The sequence below is a fragment of the Hetaerina americana genome, unplaced genomic scaffold, assembly GCF_022747635.1.
Source record: "Hetaerina americana unplaced genomic scaffold, ioHetAmer1.1.p SCAF_44, whole genome shotgun sequence".
NCBI lineage: Eukaryota > Metazoa > Arthropoda > Insecta > Odonata > Calopterygidae > Hetaerina > Hetaerina americana.
In genome coordinates this window covers 1,409,709-1,428,203 of record NW_027287030.1, presented here as the reverse complement: position 1 = coordinate 1,428,203, position 18,495 = coordinate 1,409,709, and the positions used below count along the sequence as shown (strand labels likewise).

The 18,495-nt window shown below is 40.4% G+C and overlaps 1 protein-coding gene across 1 annotated transcript in view; it reads right to left on the bottom strand.

Moving 5' to 3' along the window:
• LOC139692927 (protein jagged-1b-like) overlaps window positions 1–18,495 on the bottom strand; it is a 503,367-nt gene that overhangs the window by 10,912 nt on the left and 473,960 nt on the right. Inside the window, exons 9-12 of the mRNA XM_071591249.1 lie at window positions 4,945–5,058; window positions 3,081–3,287; window positions 2,281–2,408; window positions 1,591–1,741 (exon numbers count right to left, since the gene is read on the bottom strand). Of these exons, the coding sequence (XP_071447350.1) occupies window positions 1,591–1,741; window positions 2,281–2,408; window positions 3,081–3,287; window positions 4,945–5,058 (600 nt within the window). The remainder of the gene's footprint in view (window positions 1–1,590; window positions 1,742–2,280; window positions 2,409–3,080; window positions 3,288–4,944; window positions 5,059–18,495) is intronic.

Below are 18,495 nucleotides of genomic sequence, written 5' to 3'. Positions count from 1 at the left end.
TTTAATATATATTTTGCACATAACAATTATAGTTTACTTGTTAAGTGATCAATTTTTCAAGTATAAAGCATGACGCATACAAACATGCAGACAATTAGCAAAGACGTAAAAAAATAGAAGTAAATACATAGATTGTAATCCAGTTTTATTGTTGCTCCATTAATTCATGAACACCATTCATGAGTATTCAGTAGGAGAGCTTTTACCTTGCCTACAAAACCAAGAATGCTTGTGGGAATTTTTAGCACCAAAGGCAGCTCATATAGGACCCATAGCAATATTCTTATTATGGACAAATGGAACATACAGTTCCTTCTGCTGTATCATACAATAACTATGGATGCTGGAATCCAATGAATATTCTTTAAGCTTAGATCTTGCATGCATCAAACACTTAGGTATTTATGCAATGGTACCGGTAATATTCTTAATTTTTTTTAAACATTGGGTGACAAGGAGCAGATAAGCTTCATGACCAATTAAAAAAACGGCCCCATCTTTTGTATTATAAATATGTTTACGGCATTGGAATGATGATCCCCAGACAAGAATACTAGTGTAAACAAATTGAGAATAGAATTGACCATTATATAAAAATTATCAGAATTTTTAAAGGCCCAGATGATCTATTGGTCCTGATAAGATAGCCAACAGAACTCAACTGTGTCCATAAGTTGGCAATGCTCACCTCCCAAATTAGATACAAATCAATAAGAACACCTAGAAATTTGGTGAAGTCAATCTAGGAAATGGTTATCCCATTTTAATTAACAGAAAATCTGTTAAAAATTTTATATCTGGTATAGAAGTGGATGCCTACATGTAGACATAAGCATAAACATTCACAGACTTAAACACATTACATGTTTATCAACATGCAATGATCAGTATTTTGGAGCGAAGCTTTATATTTTGCTTTTATTTGATTAAAAATGTATCTGTCAATGGTGTACTGGAATCTATCACTGTGCTGGGCCTAAATCTATCTTATTGGTGGTGCAAATGGCCAGTGTAATGTGGGGCTATAATAATTCCTTCTTTGATGCTTCCAGGAAATTCATATGTCCTGTACCTCACAAGATATTCTTATTCTTGCTTTCTCTCTTGGTGAATCAATGGATTCCCTAAACTTAATTAGAACTCAACCTAATTTTTCACCACCCTAGACTCTTTTCCTGCAGAAATTTTAAAATAATTCCAGCAGAGTGACTGTCCCACTTTTTGCTGCAGTATTTTGTGCTTCTTCCATCATAATCGAAAAAACACTCCCTACCACTTACATACAATGAGGGAGAGTATCTTTGCACAGAGGAAATTGTGAACTCAGCTGTGCAGCAAGGTCTGATGAGTAGTGAAAGTGTTGGAGTAACATTTTTGGCAATATAAGGCTGGACTACCTTTAAAAAGGGCATTTGAACATTGGAACATTGATATTATTGATGGGGGTTTGATTTTAATAATGATGCTGGAGTATTTCATACTCACTGCCAAATTGAAGGACCATTTTCCAGTGCACAAATAAATGAAAATAAACTTGATATTTCACATTCAGAATTATATCTATCCATAAAAATAGTGTATGAATCTTACCATCACAAGGCGGTGAGTTGCAAGTTATCCGTGGGCTGCTACAATTCTTCCCTTCCCAATTTTCAGAACAATGACAGTAATAATCAGCTTGGGTGTTGAAGCAAGGTGCATCATTCTTGCATGGATTCGGATTGCACTGGTCATGGTCCACCTTTATAAGTTGCAAAAATCATGAATGTAAACAAACCATGCTATAATCTTATTACAAACATATGCATAGAAAATAAATTTCCAAGAGTTCTTCCAATTTTCAAGTAGATAATATAAAAATGTATATATGTATATGTATGTGTGTGTGTGTGTATATATATATATATATATATATATATATATATATATATATATATATATATATATATATATATATATATATATATATATATTCAAATCTTAGCCTTTGAGGATATCAGTAACTTATTATACTTTAAGCAATATGGTGCTCCTTATTAGTAACGAAGAGATTTTGTATTCTTTGTAACTTATTAGTAACGAAGATTTTTAACTTTCATCTCTTAAAAAATAATCAGTGATAATTTAATAGAAACGTGTATAGAAGGATGCATTTATTTTCATTGCCAGGTGGAACACCAGCCAATCGGTTTAAATACAAAATAAATAATCAATGATTTTTCAGATTTTTTTCACCCTGCAATCAGTGAGTAAAATGACAGTATTATCAAATTATATTACCTCACACATTGCTCCAGTATATCCCACAGGACATATGCAGCGGAATCCATTAATTAAATCCACACATTCACCTCCATTTCTACATGGGCTGCTCTCACATTCATTGGTGTCAATGTGGCAGTTACGACCTGGAGAAGATAGTGACAAAGCAATTAGAAAGGGTACAGCAAAAATGAAGTACATTACTCAATGAATGGCAACAAATATTCCTCATTGGAAATTAACCCATTAATCAGATGAAATTTTGTTGCAAGGAGTGTGAAAATTTTTTTTTGTTGAATAATATTTTTACATGAGTTTTGCATCATTTCTTGCTTGCTGCACATCTTGAACAAGTATTATTACAGTAAGACATTAGGTAAAAGAGTTTAATCATGTTCCATAATCATTTCCACATTGCTATCAAAAAGAATTCATAACTTAAAAGGTAAATGAGGATAATTAGCAGTAGCAACGGCAGAAATTTCAAATTGACTTATTTTTACGAGACTTAGGTTGTGTTTTTTATCATAAAATGTAAAACAATGGACTTCCTCACATCCAAATGATTTGAGATGAAAAACTATATTGTGTAACAAAGTAAACAAATTATTATAACAGTTGGCACAGCCAAATGCTGATTCACAAAGTAAACATTTTCTAGCCACTTTTGCTTACAAAGACGAATCTGAGTGTTCTTTTCATTATGAACATTCCCAATTTGATCAGTGTAGAAACTACACATTTACTAAAGGAAAAATATTGAGGATAACCCTCATTCTGATAATAATATCACTGAATGCTTTTAGCAAATCCCTTACCTGTGTATCCAGGCTGGCAAGCACAATGATAGTCATTAACCAGGTCTATGCATGTGGCTCCATTCTCACACTGGCCCACACAATCATTTATGTTACGGTCACATGTCTTTTCCGACCAGCCCTTCTGACACTCACAGTGGAATCCTCCGACCATGTTGTGGCAGGATATGGCATTGATGCAAGGGCTTGCTTGGCATTCATCAACATCTGGAAGGAAAGAGTAGAGACATCAATTAATGGTACATGAGGTGACTCCAATGGATGGTCTCCTGAGCTGTGGGAATATCTTATTGGAACATTACAAATTCATTATTACATGAGGATTCAACATTCTCAAAAATTTGAAATTTTTGCTCATGGACCTTAAATATGTATTTCGGTTGCAAACATGAACTCAGTTTTTTCTTTACAAATGAAACACTGCGCTATGAGCTAATATGGAGAAAGCACAACAATCATAGCGATGACTTTGACAAGAAGGAACAGCAGGGATCTCTTGAACACCATCTGTTAACACCATTATGCAATTACTGCCTCAGTTCTGGAGCTAGGCCATAAATATTTAAACATATGTCACACCAGAAAAAGTGAAGGGAAAATATCTAAATTCAATGGGGAATCACTTCTGACTTAACAGAATGTGTGCTCGCACTTTACATTTCTTTAGTTGGAAAGTGTAGGCTCCATTAAATACTTAAGCATTACCCTCACTCACGACCTCTCCTGGGTGAAACATATAAACATAAACATATATTTGGACAAACTAAGAAAAAATTAGGATTTACTACAAGAGAATTAGGGAGATATGATGAAAAGGTTAAAGAGAAATGTCATCTTTCGCTGGATAGGCCTCATTTAGAATATGCTGCTAGTATACGGGATCTTCACGTAGTTGGATTGATTGCCAAATTAGATTGAATGTTAGTGTAGTAGTGAATGTAGAGGAGCTAGATTTGTGAAACGTTGCTATGACAAACTGAGTTGTTTATCAAAATTAATAGAGGATCTAGGTGGGGAAACACTCACAAAGCAAAGGCTAAATTACAAATCTCTTGCATAAATTGGAAGGATGTCTCTTTAGCGATGATGTTCAAAATGTGTTGTAAGCCCCATCGTATGATGGTGGGCATGGTAATGTCAATAAAATTAGACAGATTTAGTGTAGAACAGATAGACTTAATATGTCATTTTTCACATGAACGATAAGCGATTAGAGTAACGTTTGTTTGACTCTGCCAGGAGGGAAAGGTGTTTTTGGTCGAGTAGTCTGGTGTGTAATCTCCCCCTGCCACTTACCCTGGCGGTGGCTTACAGGTTACTTTAAACTTAACCGAAACTTTAGTTGTCAGATGAGATTATTCGTGATAAAATGCCAAAACTATCATTAGGGCAACGGGTGTCTTGGAAATTCTGGGAAAGAGTAAAACACTTCAAAAGGGCGATTCAAAGGAAAAAACCAATTAAGAGAAAGTTAGGATAGAGTGGATCAACTTAGAAAACAGCTTTGTCATAATCGAATGCACCTAAATCGAAATGAATGTAAAATCGAATTGAAATCGTAATCAATCATACGAAAATCTAGATGGGATCGGGACTGGGTCAGATGAAGCCTATTCCATTGTGATTTAATTAGGGTAGAACGATTGAATCGGAATCATGTGGAATTTATGGAAAATTAAGGGGATCGTAACGCAATGATCGATTATCGATCGCGCAATGCTGTTCCAGATCGAACTATGCCCAGGGCGATTGTCTTCAAAGAGTTTTGCTACCGACTACGATTTCTGTGATATTGCAGCCGTGTGGTTGGTAGATTCGTGATTCAGTGGATGTGCGGAAATGGGAAATTTCCGTCGCCACTCACCATACTGACAGGCGTTGCCCTCCCATCCGGAAGGACAGATGCATCGGAAACCGTTGACAAGGTCGACGCAAGTTCCACCGTTTGTGCAAGGCGACGAGGCACACTCGTCTACATCTGAAACAAATGGAAAAGGGTTAATAAAATAATGAGGAATCTCAGACGAGAGGGTGGAAAACATCTTTACTCGAATAAAAATTTGATATTAAATATGTGTTCAAATCCATATCAATTATTTTTTAAGAAACTTGATTGAAGTAAATCTCAAAAAATAAAAGAAAATGACGTAAGTTAAGCTCCACATGGTGGTCGGTCCAAAAAAACATGAACAGAATTCATATTTGTTATTGGAGTTGAAGGGAACATAAAAATGGAATCGCACAGGTCTCTTTCAGTATGGATTTGAAAATAATTTCCACCATTCATTGGACGAAGAGAGCATATTGGCCTCACACAGTAACACGTACTATTTAAAGCCGCAGGATATTTTTACAGAAATGCTTTCACAAAATTAAGAATTTTTGTAACACTTAAAAAAAAAGTTTTATGAGATAAATTATGCTCATCGATCAGCTGTTTCTTCATGCATTCAGCATATTCCAATTATTAAAAGGTAGGTTTTTGGGCGGTACTTCACGATTATGAACCTCTATCTAGGCATTGCGAGTACCTCACCTTCCTACTCTATATCATTTCTTTCTTCATTGATCAGTAATTTATAAAATTAATAAAAGCACTAATTATGGAAACGAGGGCATGCCAAGATATATACCAAACATTTAAGCACGAATAATGACGATAGTAACAAATTTCATCAGAAAATTTTTCTTTTCAAAGTTTCATCTCCGCGACAATCAGCACTCCAAATATGAAAGTTAGTTTGAATTCATTCTGACTATTTACCATACATGAGATGAATTTCCCTGACGTGTCACGTTAGAACTGACCCCGTAATAGTAAAGATTACGTTTGAAAATGTGCCATGGAAATATTAAGGGGTTAATCGAGAGTCATTCGGTGCACATTGTAGAACCAATGAACAAGGGCGAAATTTTGCCCACTTGATCGCCACTCCAGCGGAAGATAGTTCGGCGGAGATAGAGGATTAGTTGTTTTGGGGAGCGGAAGGAGAAAGTAGAATCATGGTAGCAAAGATGAAATATGGGAGGGGAAGGAGGCTGCGGCGGTTGCCGAAGAGTGGTAGGAAGTCGGTTGTCTGGGGGCGGGGGGAGGGGTCGGGCGTTCATGGGCCACCGGGACCGCGGGCGGGGGGGGGGCCGTGGGCGATTCGTGATCTGAGGGCGTGGGTGGAGGGCCGGTGGAGAGAGTCGTAAGATCTGGAGGAGCATAAAAAATAGAACCGGAGAAAAACTCCAGACGCAAGAACTCATGGGATTCCGAACGATCTTCTGTCAAGTAGGCAACGTCTTAAAGAACCGGAGGAAATCATCTGAAAGTATCCATGGATCCAAGTCATTTTAAGTTGGTCTCATCAAATGTGAGCAATTAAAATTGAAGGCTTAAACGTGATATTCGGAGAGTTCGCACGCATTCGACTGAGGTTTTTTTAAAACATAATATTGAATGCGATACGTATATGTTATATTTTGTTTTTGCGCCCATCGAGTGGATTCTACGGAAATGATCCTCGGCTTATTTCTCAAAGTCAAAACTAATATACAAGTTGTCCAAAACTAGTAGTTTATTAAATAAAAACTTTAAATAAATTAAATAAAACTTTTAAAAAATCACGTCTCTTGGAATGTGAACAGGTGATATGATTTGTCACACACTTTGGGAATCTCTTAGTGCGCAAAGTGCGAAGACTTGTATGCTGAAAATAGTCTTTATTGAAAAAGAAGGCCTTAGAATTCGGATTCACTGGTCTTTCTCGGCACGGCACTCCTCGACGGCAATTCCAGATGGTGGTATTTTCAAGTTATCACCTTGTTCTATAAAAGAGACCAGAGACCTCTTTAAGAATACTGCAAATAGTCCGAATGTAATATTTGCAGCGAACGAAACTAAAAGGTAAGAAGACTTTTCATGCAGATTAAAAAAACTGCCGTCTTCACCTGGTTCGTTCCATGGGATTCGCCAACGCATCGATGGACTGACAAATCGAAAATGATAAGCATGTTGTGTCGAGCATAAAAACAAAATGCCTAAAAATATGAGGGTCGTGGGAGGGCGGGGGGTGGGCAGAGAAGTGAACACGGGTAGGCGGAGGGTGTGTGTGTGGAAGGAGGTGAGGAGAATGGTGGCAGTGAGAGGAAGATCGAAGAAGACACCGTGAGGGGTCGTCGAATAGAGAGGCGGGTGGAGGAGAGAGAGATGGGCGCTTTAATCTGAGACGACGAAGGGGAGAGGCAACGGAAGGATGAGAGAATGATAGGCGGGAGAGACACAAGAGAGAGCGGGGCACGCCGCTAGAAGGGGTGTTCTCCTTCGGGATGCTGTGGTGTAGTGGGGGAAGGGATGGATTGGCAGATAGGAGATCCATCCGTCAAAAGGGTGGAACATGAGGTTTATTGATGGTTCTCTTGAGAGGACTTGAGAATCTTTGCCGCGACTGGTTTTGAAAAGTTCCGACAATCCGGCCGACTACGTTGGCGTCTCCAAGGGGGAGGGAGGGGGGATGGGGGGATTCAATCCTCCAAACCTCACCCTTATACCCCCCACAGCCTACCTTTCACTCCCCCACCCACACCACACACACACACCTTAGCATAAAACGATCGGATTGGGAGCTACCCTTCGCGGGACCCTCATCGGTATCCTTTTAAACGTGTCCGCTCCTTCCCCCCGCTGAGGAGACATGAAGACGTCCGAGGGAGAGAGAGAGAGATCTGCCCACGCTGCCATTGACTAATAGTGCGGAGGAGTTGAACGGCGCCTTTTGGTTAGTGGCTTCCCCGCGCGGTAGGGGCGCGGTGTGTGGGTAAGACGCGGGCGGATCGTAGAAACTTTTGAAAAGGCGATTCCCACCCTGTGATCATAAATAACGACTTTCCTAACGTCTCCCGATCTCTTGTGTACAATCGAAATTTTAGACAAATGAAGGCCTGTATCGCTGCTCTGCAAAACTGCTGCCGTGCACACGCATCCCATCCTATGAGAACGATGCGATCCGAGGCATATTTCTCCGCGACCGCACTAATTTCTGATTCGGGGATGAGAGTGGTTATCATCTTCGTAGTGCAGGTCGGGAATTTAGATGAACCATTTCAAACAAATGACATACTGAAAACTTTTGCGTGCAACTCAATAATTGACGAGAGTTATAATGCGATAGATCGCACCATAACACGATGATGAGCATTTTTGTAAGTGAACATTGAAATTTTCAAGTATTTTTACACAACATCACAGCGAATATTATGCAGATGGGTCGAGCGCGATGCAAAACTGCATGTAATTGCAGTTTTTGCACATTCGCTACAACAAGACGAATCCGAAATAACTTAGTATTTTTTATTTCAGTTAAAAATCCGATATCTCCAACCGATTATTTTCGACGCTCTGGACTGAAAGTGACTCGTGATATTATACTTGGTCCTATTGTGCTTCATGTAGGAAGTGAACTATTCAGATGATGAAAGTGATGATGTCAATTCACATCAATTCATTACAACATCTTTAGAAGAACACCTAAAGGAGCTAAATGTCTCGTCACTTGTTTTAGACGCAATTGAAATATTAAAAAAAATCGATCATCAAGTTGTGATGGATCAAACACAAAAAAAACTAAAAATTTGCATGAGTTCAAGTTTCGCGACTTGAAGAGACAAAATTTTTCGTATTCAACCGATAATCACAATCCTTTATTGTATTTTTTGAGAAACTATCACATCAATTTTTAAATCGCTCGAGTGTTAGATATTTGACTCAAACCGTAGGTTGAAATAGCCGTGATATGACTCCAGTTATTGAAATTACGTAATTAGCCACCCCTGGAAGATATTAAGGCGGCTCTGTGGTAGAACGTTGTCGTCGTGACGATGCCTTTCATGTGTTGATCTCAAAGTGAAAGGAACGCGGAGATATCATTTGCTACTTCAATTCCATTCCACTATTCTGAGGAATAAATTTAATCTCCGGCGCCCTAAGGGAGACTAGGGGTATTCATCCATTCATCTTCAACGCGGAGCAGAGTGATAAGTGGACGGGGTCCTTTCCTTCGAGAGCCTCCAGTCTCCTCTTCGAGTGGGATTCCCCCCCGAGGGAGAAAACGTCAGATGAGGGAATGGAGGAGGGGCCCTTCTTAAACATCTCTCATCCAGCTACAGACGGAAGGAAAACTTGTGAACGAACGAAAAACAAAAAAAAAAGAATGGTACGCTACGGAGTCAAACCCAATCGTCAAGTCATGTTTAACAGTCGTTTAGGCATTGATGGGAGTGAAACTCACACTGCTCGAGAACTAAATCATATTTCAGAAAAATTACAGCGGAAGGAAAGAAAAACAAATGAGACGGCACTAGATATAGTAGGGAGGAAGGAGAGAGTGTTGCTAGGAGAAATCCACAGGAATCAAGAAGGGAGGTTAGCAGAGCGTTTTGATTGGTGATGGAATGTTGAAGACTCTGATTGAGGCGAGGACGTTAGGCAAACGGGGAAGGGGTAGAAATAGGATAGGTATGTTGGACGGAATGAAGGGAAGGACGTACGCCGTATTGACGAGGGACTTATTGTAGTGTTGGATGTTGGATTGCGTTTCGTTGGCAAAGGCCAGGATATTTTGTTACGTCACAAATGTGGTAGTAGTTAGTCTTTGTGCCCATTCAAAACGTCCCTTAATTCTTGGACTACAACATACATTGATAATAATACATATAATATTACTTCATGATTTGCGTCATAATTTTTCTCAATATGGGCCCCTGTGACGATTTCCAGAATAATACGCAAATTCCAAGTTTAATTACAAGAAGGAATCTATATTTTTCACGCAACATCGGGGCATTGTTCAAAAGAAACAACTATCTTCACCAGATTATTTCTAGGCCACAATAGCTTTAGGTAACTGAATTAAGCTCCTGAATACCATTCAAAGAATAATATCACCAAAGAAAATACTGCGTACTTGTAGTAGGTCGAGTGCACACTGAAATGTAGCTTTGGAGTTGTTTCAAATCACTTCATTAACACTTTATGAGGTCTATGCTTTACTTCTATCTTACAATCAGGCGATGCAAACATTACATGTATCACCTTGTGAAGTACTAAGCAAAGGCATTTTGCCCTTTCAATGAAGCGTTTAAATAAATATACGCTATATATTACGTGATGAGGTCGCATTGTATATATTACATTTCCCAAAATTTTCCAAAAAAACGCTGAAAAGTATTTGGGGGTGGAATGAAGATTGGCGATTAATGGAGGTAACTAGACAAATTGGTTAATGCTAATGTTGGCATCATCATATTCGCCAAAATTTAAGTAAACGAAGGGCTCTACTACAGTTCTATATGGGGGGGGGGAGAGGAGGAGAGGGGCACGAGATCAGAGTTATTATAAAACCTTTTGATGAATCTTGTCCCTTGCCGTTAACTTTATGTTTGGTTCGTGCAAGTTCTTTTTTCCCCATACATTTTTTTAACTCCAGACTAGAGAGACAGTTCCCTTCCTTTTTTAACCTCGGACATAATGCCGGAGTTCCAATGGACTTATGGAGAATTCCATTAATTGCATTGCGTCTTGCTGTATACCCTAGGTTCCACAATATATATTTTACGAACAAAATCTGAGACCAAAAAGTATTGCTGTATGCATACTTAATTCAAAATAATCCTTTCGTCAGGTCCTGCATTATTCCTTATCCTCATTCTCAATGGTAGGGTACTTATTTTTTTACACGCTGGGGACTAAATGAAAATTTGGTCCGTGCTCACCCATTTGTACTGATAATCAATGAAACCATGGGATGAGCATCATTCAATATGAATAACAGGACAGAAAAAACCACACGGGAGGAGAGGAGAGGGTTTGGGGCGGGCGGGGGAGGGGCGATTTCGCTGACAGGCGTTGAAGGCGGGGGTGGGGAGAGTGGGAGACAGGGGTCGAGGGGAGGGGGCAGAGAATGGCCCCAAGGGCCCACGGGCAATCACGCCATGGGCGTTCCCTCAAGCGGTGAGCTTCGGTGGTAATTGATACTTGCGTCGCTCCGTGATTGCCGTGATTGCACTGATTTCGTAGTGTGGGAGGGCGCCCCGTACAAGTGGGGTGGGGAGGGACAAGATGGATGTGTGAGGGGCGGAGGGGGCGGTTTGTAGTAATGGAAGGGGAAGGAAATAACGGGAGGAAGGGCTGCCTTAACGGGGAGTGGGGAAGAAATTGGGCTTAGAAAGTTCTGGGCTTTTCATTATGGGGATAACTTTGCGGCGACGGTCGACTTCTTCGCCGTCGTTTCATCGCCCGTACACCAATAGAATGAAACTAAATGTAAAAACATACAAAAAATGCCAATGAAAATTCACGCAGACTTCATGCAAAATTTATTTAACGTACTGACAATAACGTGTTCTAATACGCATTTTGCTTTTAATCTATGTTAAAGATACGGGTCTGTAAAGTGTTGGATTCTAACTACCGCCGCCTTTATACTCAGATGGGAGTTTGGTGAGTTGGCTTCCGGTCACGAGGTACTGAGTCTTCCTCTACCAACTGAAGAAAAATACTTCCTACACGTAAATCCCGGGCAATGTCTTCAGGTAATTACAATTCAATATTCTAGGGAGTATTTCTTCTCTGGTGCTTTGTTAGCTTTTATACTACAAAGTTGTTGTTCTATTCCTTTCTTGGACAGGTGTTATGTCACTCATGTTGTTGCTATGAACAACGTAGCAGTGTCACGTCACTATTGGAAGAATTAGGATAGGAACCACTAGTTGGCCGTAGGTTGAAACACAGGTTAAATTGACTGCGTAAAGTTGAGGCAGTTCACTTATTTGAGGATGTTAAAGGCTTATTGCAGGCCCCCGATTTACCAAAGTAGATCAGATGACGTGCGTAAAATACGGTAGAGAGATGCTAGAACGGATATATTTAAAATTTCGTTGTTTCCCCGCACCATCAGAGATCAAAATCGGTTATGACCCGATAAATAATAGAAAAAAAGTAATTACGAGGCAGAGTCTTCGATGCACATAAATGGTACCACATAAAGTAACGGGGGCATAATTGGATGAGTCCTCCTACGTAACCACTGTACTACAATTATAAGATTTAAATAATCACTGTACCAATTTCCGCCTAGTTTTTGCAGCTTGTAGCGTTTTCCGGGCAATAGTTCTCTGTCAACTACGGAACTTTTATCCGTCGCTTGTCTTATGAAATAAAAAGAAGTACACCTTCAATTTCCGGCAAAGCGATCTTTGAGTAGTACTGGTTCATAAGTTCACTTCACATCTCATTAAATAAACCACATGTTGAATGTTTTTCTTTCATAGGAAAATCCTACCCAAAATTCTGTACAAAAACACAATCAACTATTCACTCACAAGTCACCTGTATAAAGTCTAGCATGAAGTTATAACACAAATGTATGGAAAAGAAAACACAAATCAGAAAATTCTCCCACGTATAAAGTGACATGGACCATGAGAAAAATCGGGGAAACGGAAATGGGTGTCATGATGGGATAGAATTTTCGGCACTCCATGTGCCTGTTGAAATAATAATGATACCAATTGAAGCAAATATTCTACAACGCTTAATTTCAAAATACAGATTCCTCCTACACCTCACCCATAATAACTTCTAGGAAGCGAGAGGAAAAGGCGAATATGAGAAGAGAACCGGTCTGATTTTGAGAGGATCACGGATGGCAATTATTTTTAGCTCTTCCGAGAAAAAAAGATATCGCAATGTGAAAAGGAACGAAATAAATTATCCGTAGCCTAAACTATGGACCCAGTCAAACAATACTGTGGTTATACTATATTTCTAATGGCGATTGGGACGCTAGCACAAAACTGAGCATGGTGCGATGAATGGCTCACACTTCCGAGTCCCAAACTCACAGAATGTTTTGAGCATCCAAACCAAGGCATGAAAGTAAAAAGAAGAAACTCGAAATACAGCCCTTATTTCTTAACTCGATGCAAAATTCAATAAATTTGAACCATACCCTCGGATCCCGGTCAAGGCGAATGATTTTTAAACTCTGTATTTGTTGCGTTGAAATACCCTTGGACATTGAGAAAGTCAGCATATTTTCCTGCCGGAGACTAAAATGTATGTACTCGTGAGATACAAGTGTATTCGAGACAAGTCAAGAACTATTATTTGGAATGGAATCAGACGTGATTTCAACGCCCGAGAGTTTTTCCCTCGTCTCATTCCACATTGTTTGTGACGTCGCTTGCTGTTTCTCCTGTTAGTATCGAGTAACGGAATGGCGCTCCCATTAGCGAGCGTCTGGAGCAAAATATTTAGCATGTAGAGAATTCCATCGAGCTGGACGAATAAGTTTCTGCTAAAAGAATAGCCACAGACTAGAACGTTCTGGGCATGATGTTGGGGAAAAAAAGTCTCGAAAATTCCTCAGCTATAACGAAATTTATGATGAATCTACTATGCATTGTGTAAGTACTACTATCTACTATGTACTAATATGTAATGAAAAGATTAAACGCATTGTGACACTCAAAATTATTATAAAAACGCACCATGCCTGAATTGGGCTTCATACAAAGTTTTGATCCGTAATTCAATTTAAAATAAGTTCTTATGAGGAGAGGTACCCACAAAAAATTAGTTTCACACACACACACACAACATTGCAAATTACCGCTGCAGGACTCGAGATGCAGAATTTCTGAGGAGAGGGAAACGAATCGCAATGTGAATCTTCCCTAACTAGTTGGAAGGACGCTTAATATCAAAGATGCGTTTTGAGATAAAATATTAACGAGAAGAAAAATGTTTTAGAAGTGATTAGTACAAAACTTGTATATATTGAATTGCCATCTGTCTTTTTCCAGTGGATGAGAAATTTCGTTTTTATTAGCACCAGGTGGCACCAAAACCAACCAAATCAACTTCTCCATTATCAAGAATATTGTTTAGTGCCGTTTATACTCTGAACGAAATGTTCACGTAAGTATTTTGAAAGGTAATAACATACATTCAAAATATATTTCATTGTGCTAAACTAAAGGTGCAAGTTAAATATTAATAATATTTTGATGCTTAATTCATTTTAAAATCGAGCATATCTTGATGTGGAAACAAGTTCGGGAGGTTTCCTGGAGTATTTTTGGGATATTACCTATCCGAAATCATCTCCCTGGCTCGCAATGAGTTCACTGCTGTGGTATCCCTCTCACTCGAAAAAGGTCCTACACCCATGGATTAGAAGATCAATTTCCAGAGTTGTCGGAGTGGAAAAAAAATGAAGGAGCCGAGCAATAAATCCGACGGGTGGGCGACGGAACGAGAGCGAAAGCGCTCCTCTCTTCCCCCCCTCCCTCCTTCAAACCCCGTCTCTCCCGGTCTTGCAACCTTCGGCGCCTCTCCCACCAATCCCCGCCCACGATCTCAACCGCGGCGGCGACCCCCGGTGCTTGAGGAAGCGACGGGTGGTGGTGGTGGCGACGGCGGCCGAGGGGGAGAGGGGGGGAGAGAGAGGAGTGGCGTACCTAGCCACCCACCTCACCTCTACCTTACCCTCCAACATCGGGTGAGAGAGGCGGGGGAGGAGTCGGGAAGGGGGAAAAAAACGCCAAATGCCTCCTCGAAAATCCAATTAATTTGAAGCCGGGGAAATAACAGAGGCCCAGTCTCCCGAGGGTCAGAGGAGGGCAGGCGAGGCGCGGAGGAGGAAGGTAAAGTGGCGGGGGAAGGAAGGCAGGGGTGCGGGGGCGGAAGGGAGCGAGGGGGGGGGAGGGATGGAGGGTCTTTCTCTCTCCCTTCCCCCTTGACCTCGCCGCTATGCGATGAGTCCCCGTGGCGTTCCCCGGGATACTTCGGCTGGAAGGAAATTCTTGAAGGGGTTAATTGAGCCACTTTTCAAAACGGATGGCGGTGTATTTTCTGGGAGAAGAAGTCCTTTGGACCGCAATCGATTGGTAGGCTGAATACGTAATCTTAAAACCGGAGACTCATGAGGCGGAGAAGGTTTTTGACGTGCACTCGGATCGATTCACAATCTCTCATGCATCCAAGCAGTGTGTTCGAGGAAAAGGGGGTGAAGTAGTAGTAGTATTGCTGGGGACATCAGGAGAAGAATTCCGTACGGAAAAAGAAGCATTTACGAGAAGTAAAGGACTGATTACAGGTGCGTCGAGTAATAATGTGAAGGTAAGATCAAGAAGCTTCAACAAATTCGAGGATGAGCATAGACAGGAGGCCATACTAGATGTGGCTGTAACCAGGAATGGAGAAAATTAAGTTGCATCGAGAGAAAGACAAAAAGGCTGAAGTGTTCAATAAGGCGGGCGAAGAGGGGAATTTTGGCATTGTCTGGGGAAATCCGGAAAAGACAAATAAAGTTGTCTGAGGAAATATTAAAAGATAAGGAAGGGGATGTTGAAGGCGGCGACGGAAGGGAGAATGTTGGGTTGAGGAAGGAGTTGAGAATAGACTTTTGAGACAGCGTGAAGGCAGGCTGAAGTTACGAAGAAATGAATACACAAATAATGTAAAGGGGAAAAAAGAGGAAGGAGTCGTGAGTTAACAGTGTTGAGGGGTCGTTCATATCTACCATAATAGATAGAATAACTTGAATGACTGAAGGTCCGGGTTGCGTTCCCTGGCGAAGAGAGGTTTTTTTGTGGTACTCCCGTCTCAACGACCCGCGTGGGGCCCTCAGCGCGCGGCGCTCTGACAGCAATAAGCGTGGAGCGAGAGGTCGGAGTTCTAAAAGCGGGCCCTCGTGACTTGTGTGTTAATGCCGACACCAGGTTTCCTTCCATCTCACTCGCTCACTTCTTAAATCCTGCCTATCCATCGTGACGGTCCAAGTGCCTTTGGCCATTACATCCTGGGTACTATAACGTTGGGTAAAATCTTAGAAAATACTCGACTATAGCGAAAACTATTGCGCACAAATATTTGCCACAGCATAATGAATCGATTAAACTCCTTTAGACACTCTCAAAATTACTTAAAAACTCGTTGAAAATCCTTCGGTTGGCGGGAATCAAATATAAGTTGGGATCCATAGAGAATTTTAATTTATTTATTTAGGATACATTGCTGTTAGGCGATAAGCCGGGTGGCAATGACATGATATAACAAGAGCTATAAACTATGCAGTAGTCAGTCTTAAAACATATCATAGTGTCATTTAGTCATATAGTAGACTTACAAAATAAAAAAAACAATATATTGTGATACAGCCATACACCTTCTGCCGTATTGCATTGAACAATCCCATCATGTATACCTTTTACATTCACGCCTAAATGATTTAATGCTTTTGGGTAGGGGCTTAAAGAGTTCATCAGGCAGCTGGTTCCACTCTTTGATTCCCATATTTAGGAACGAAAACTTGGCGGTGTTTGTCTTTTGGGGCTTGTATTTGATTTTAAGCGGGTGATCATTCCTGCCGAGATAACATGGCTTATTTACACTCTCGTTCAGTTCTTTCCAGCCTCCGTCAGCTTTCAATATTTTAAAAATGGCACACAGTCTATTCAGCTTCCGTCTGTTCTTTAGTGACCCCCATCCTATTGCATTTTAATTTATAAAAAAAATCCTATTACAACGAGTTTCCAAAAAAATGTGTCTAAATACACCAATATACGTCCTGATCTTCACCCTTAATCAATTAGCACCACTTCATGTAATTACGAATCAACTGCGGGACTTTACGCACTGTTCTTCTTACGCAAAGAGTTTTAAGTGCCAAGAAGCTTCAGAGAAGGCGAGGCTATTTGTTTCGTAGCCGCATCATCCCTCTTCTCAGCTCACCGCTGTATCCCATTAACCTGCCGTCAAACGCACATCCAACTGGTGGAAGATTCTAACCGACGATTGACGATCAATTAGCAAGATAATCGATACGTACATGCACTTAAAATTCTAGAAACTACGGAATTAAAAAAATATGAAATTATTAAAGCATGAAAAAACATCTGCATAACTTACATGTTGGCAACAGGACACACACACACATACGTGTTTATAACCTTGCAGGACGGCAATAAAATCGAGTCCGATAACTTGGAAAAATGTTTTTTTTAAATAATACCTTCCAGACTCAATAATCCGAAGTACTTCACCATCGGAGGTACTGGTGAGGAGTCTAATGGAACCAGACGACGTGGTCATAAATCTCCCTAATAAGGCACAGTGAGCAGATGAACAAATGAAGTAACAAAGAATCGAACTTTACGATCCTATAAAAAAAATTCGATCGTAACGTCCCCAATAAATAACAATACGAAATGAGGAGAAAATGCCTCCTTAAGTGCTTCCCTCCATCGGACCATGCCATAAATATTGAAATCAAATGTGCTTTGATCTGTCTTTTATCGCCGCTTTCCCTGAAACGAACTCGGAAACCCCTTTCTTTTTTTTTTCATTTCAAAGAGGGCGCTTCCTCGCCAATGGCATCGCTAGAGCCTGGTTTCAGCGTCATAATAGCAGTTAGGATATTTACTGTCGCCCACGAGATAAGTAAATACCCCCGACGCACGCGTGTTATTTGAGGCCTTATTACGGATGCAAATTGGCCGGTCGGTCCACCCTTGAGTTCGGCGATCAATCACAACACCTACCGAGAGACATGGACGGAATTAAAAGTACGGTGCTAATTAATAGCTCGAGATAGAGGAACGCCTAATGCGATTCATTATAGCGCTCTTTCTTTCCTGAATGCCTATACGAGCCTTTAAACGGAACGCAAGTGATCACGTTCCGAGGATGAAAGGGGAAAACTTCCCAATCACCCTTCCCGGTTGGGTAATATGGGGATTGAGGGAGGGGGAGGGGGAGAAACAAAAGAAGCGGGCTTTTGAAAACTGGCGCTTTAACAATAACTGATAGAGATTGATTTCAACCAATCACGGCCTCAATCAATTATCTTTTGAATATGGTAATCACCGTAGGGTCAGCACATAATGAATGAGTAGTTTTTGGAGGCTCAAAAAATCTCTAAAACTTCCAATTTATTTTCCCCCGTGGACCATAGCAGATTAGAAATACTGGAAGTGATTTTTCACCGGAACTCTCCAAAGGGAGATAGTCTCTCAAGTTCGCTTATCGTCGATGATGAACAAAAAACTTGAGATTCGTGGGAAATACTCATCTTATGACGTGAACCCTGGGACATGTCAGGACAGCACTCGCCGAAACGTCTCGGGTGCTTTCGGATTTTGAATACATACATGCATAAGAGTTGCCTGTACTAAGTTAAAAGTAAAAAATCACAATAGGAATAGTAAATACATTCGAATTACAAGAAAACTTTAAATCCTGCGTAGACATCTAGTGCATTCGTAGGCGCATGTGCTAGTGTACATTAGTTGCTTGTATTTGTATTTGTATGAGTGTAATTTAAAATAAATTTTGCATGAATGTATTCGTCTGTGCGTGGATAAATTT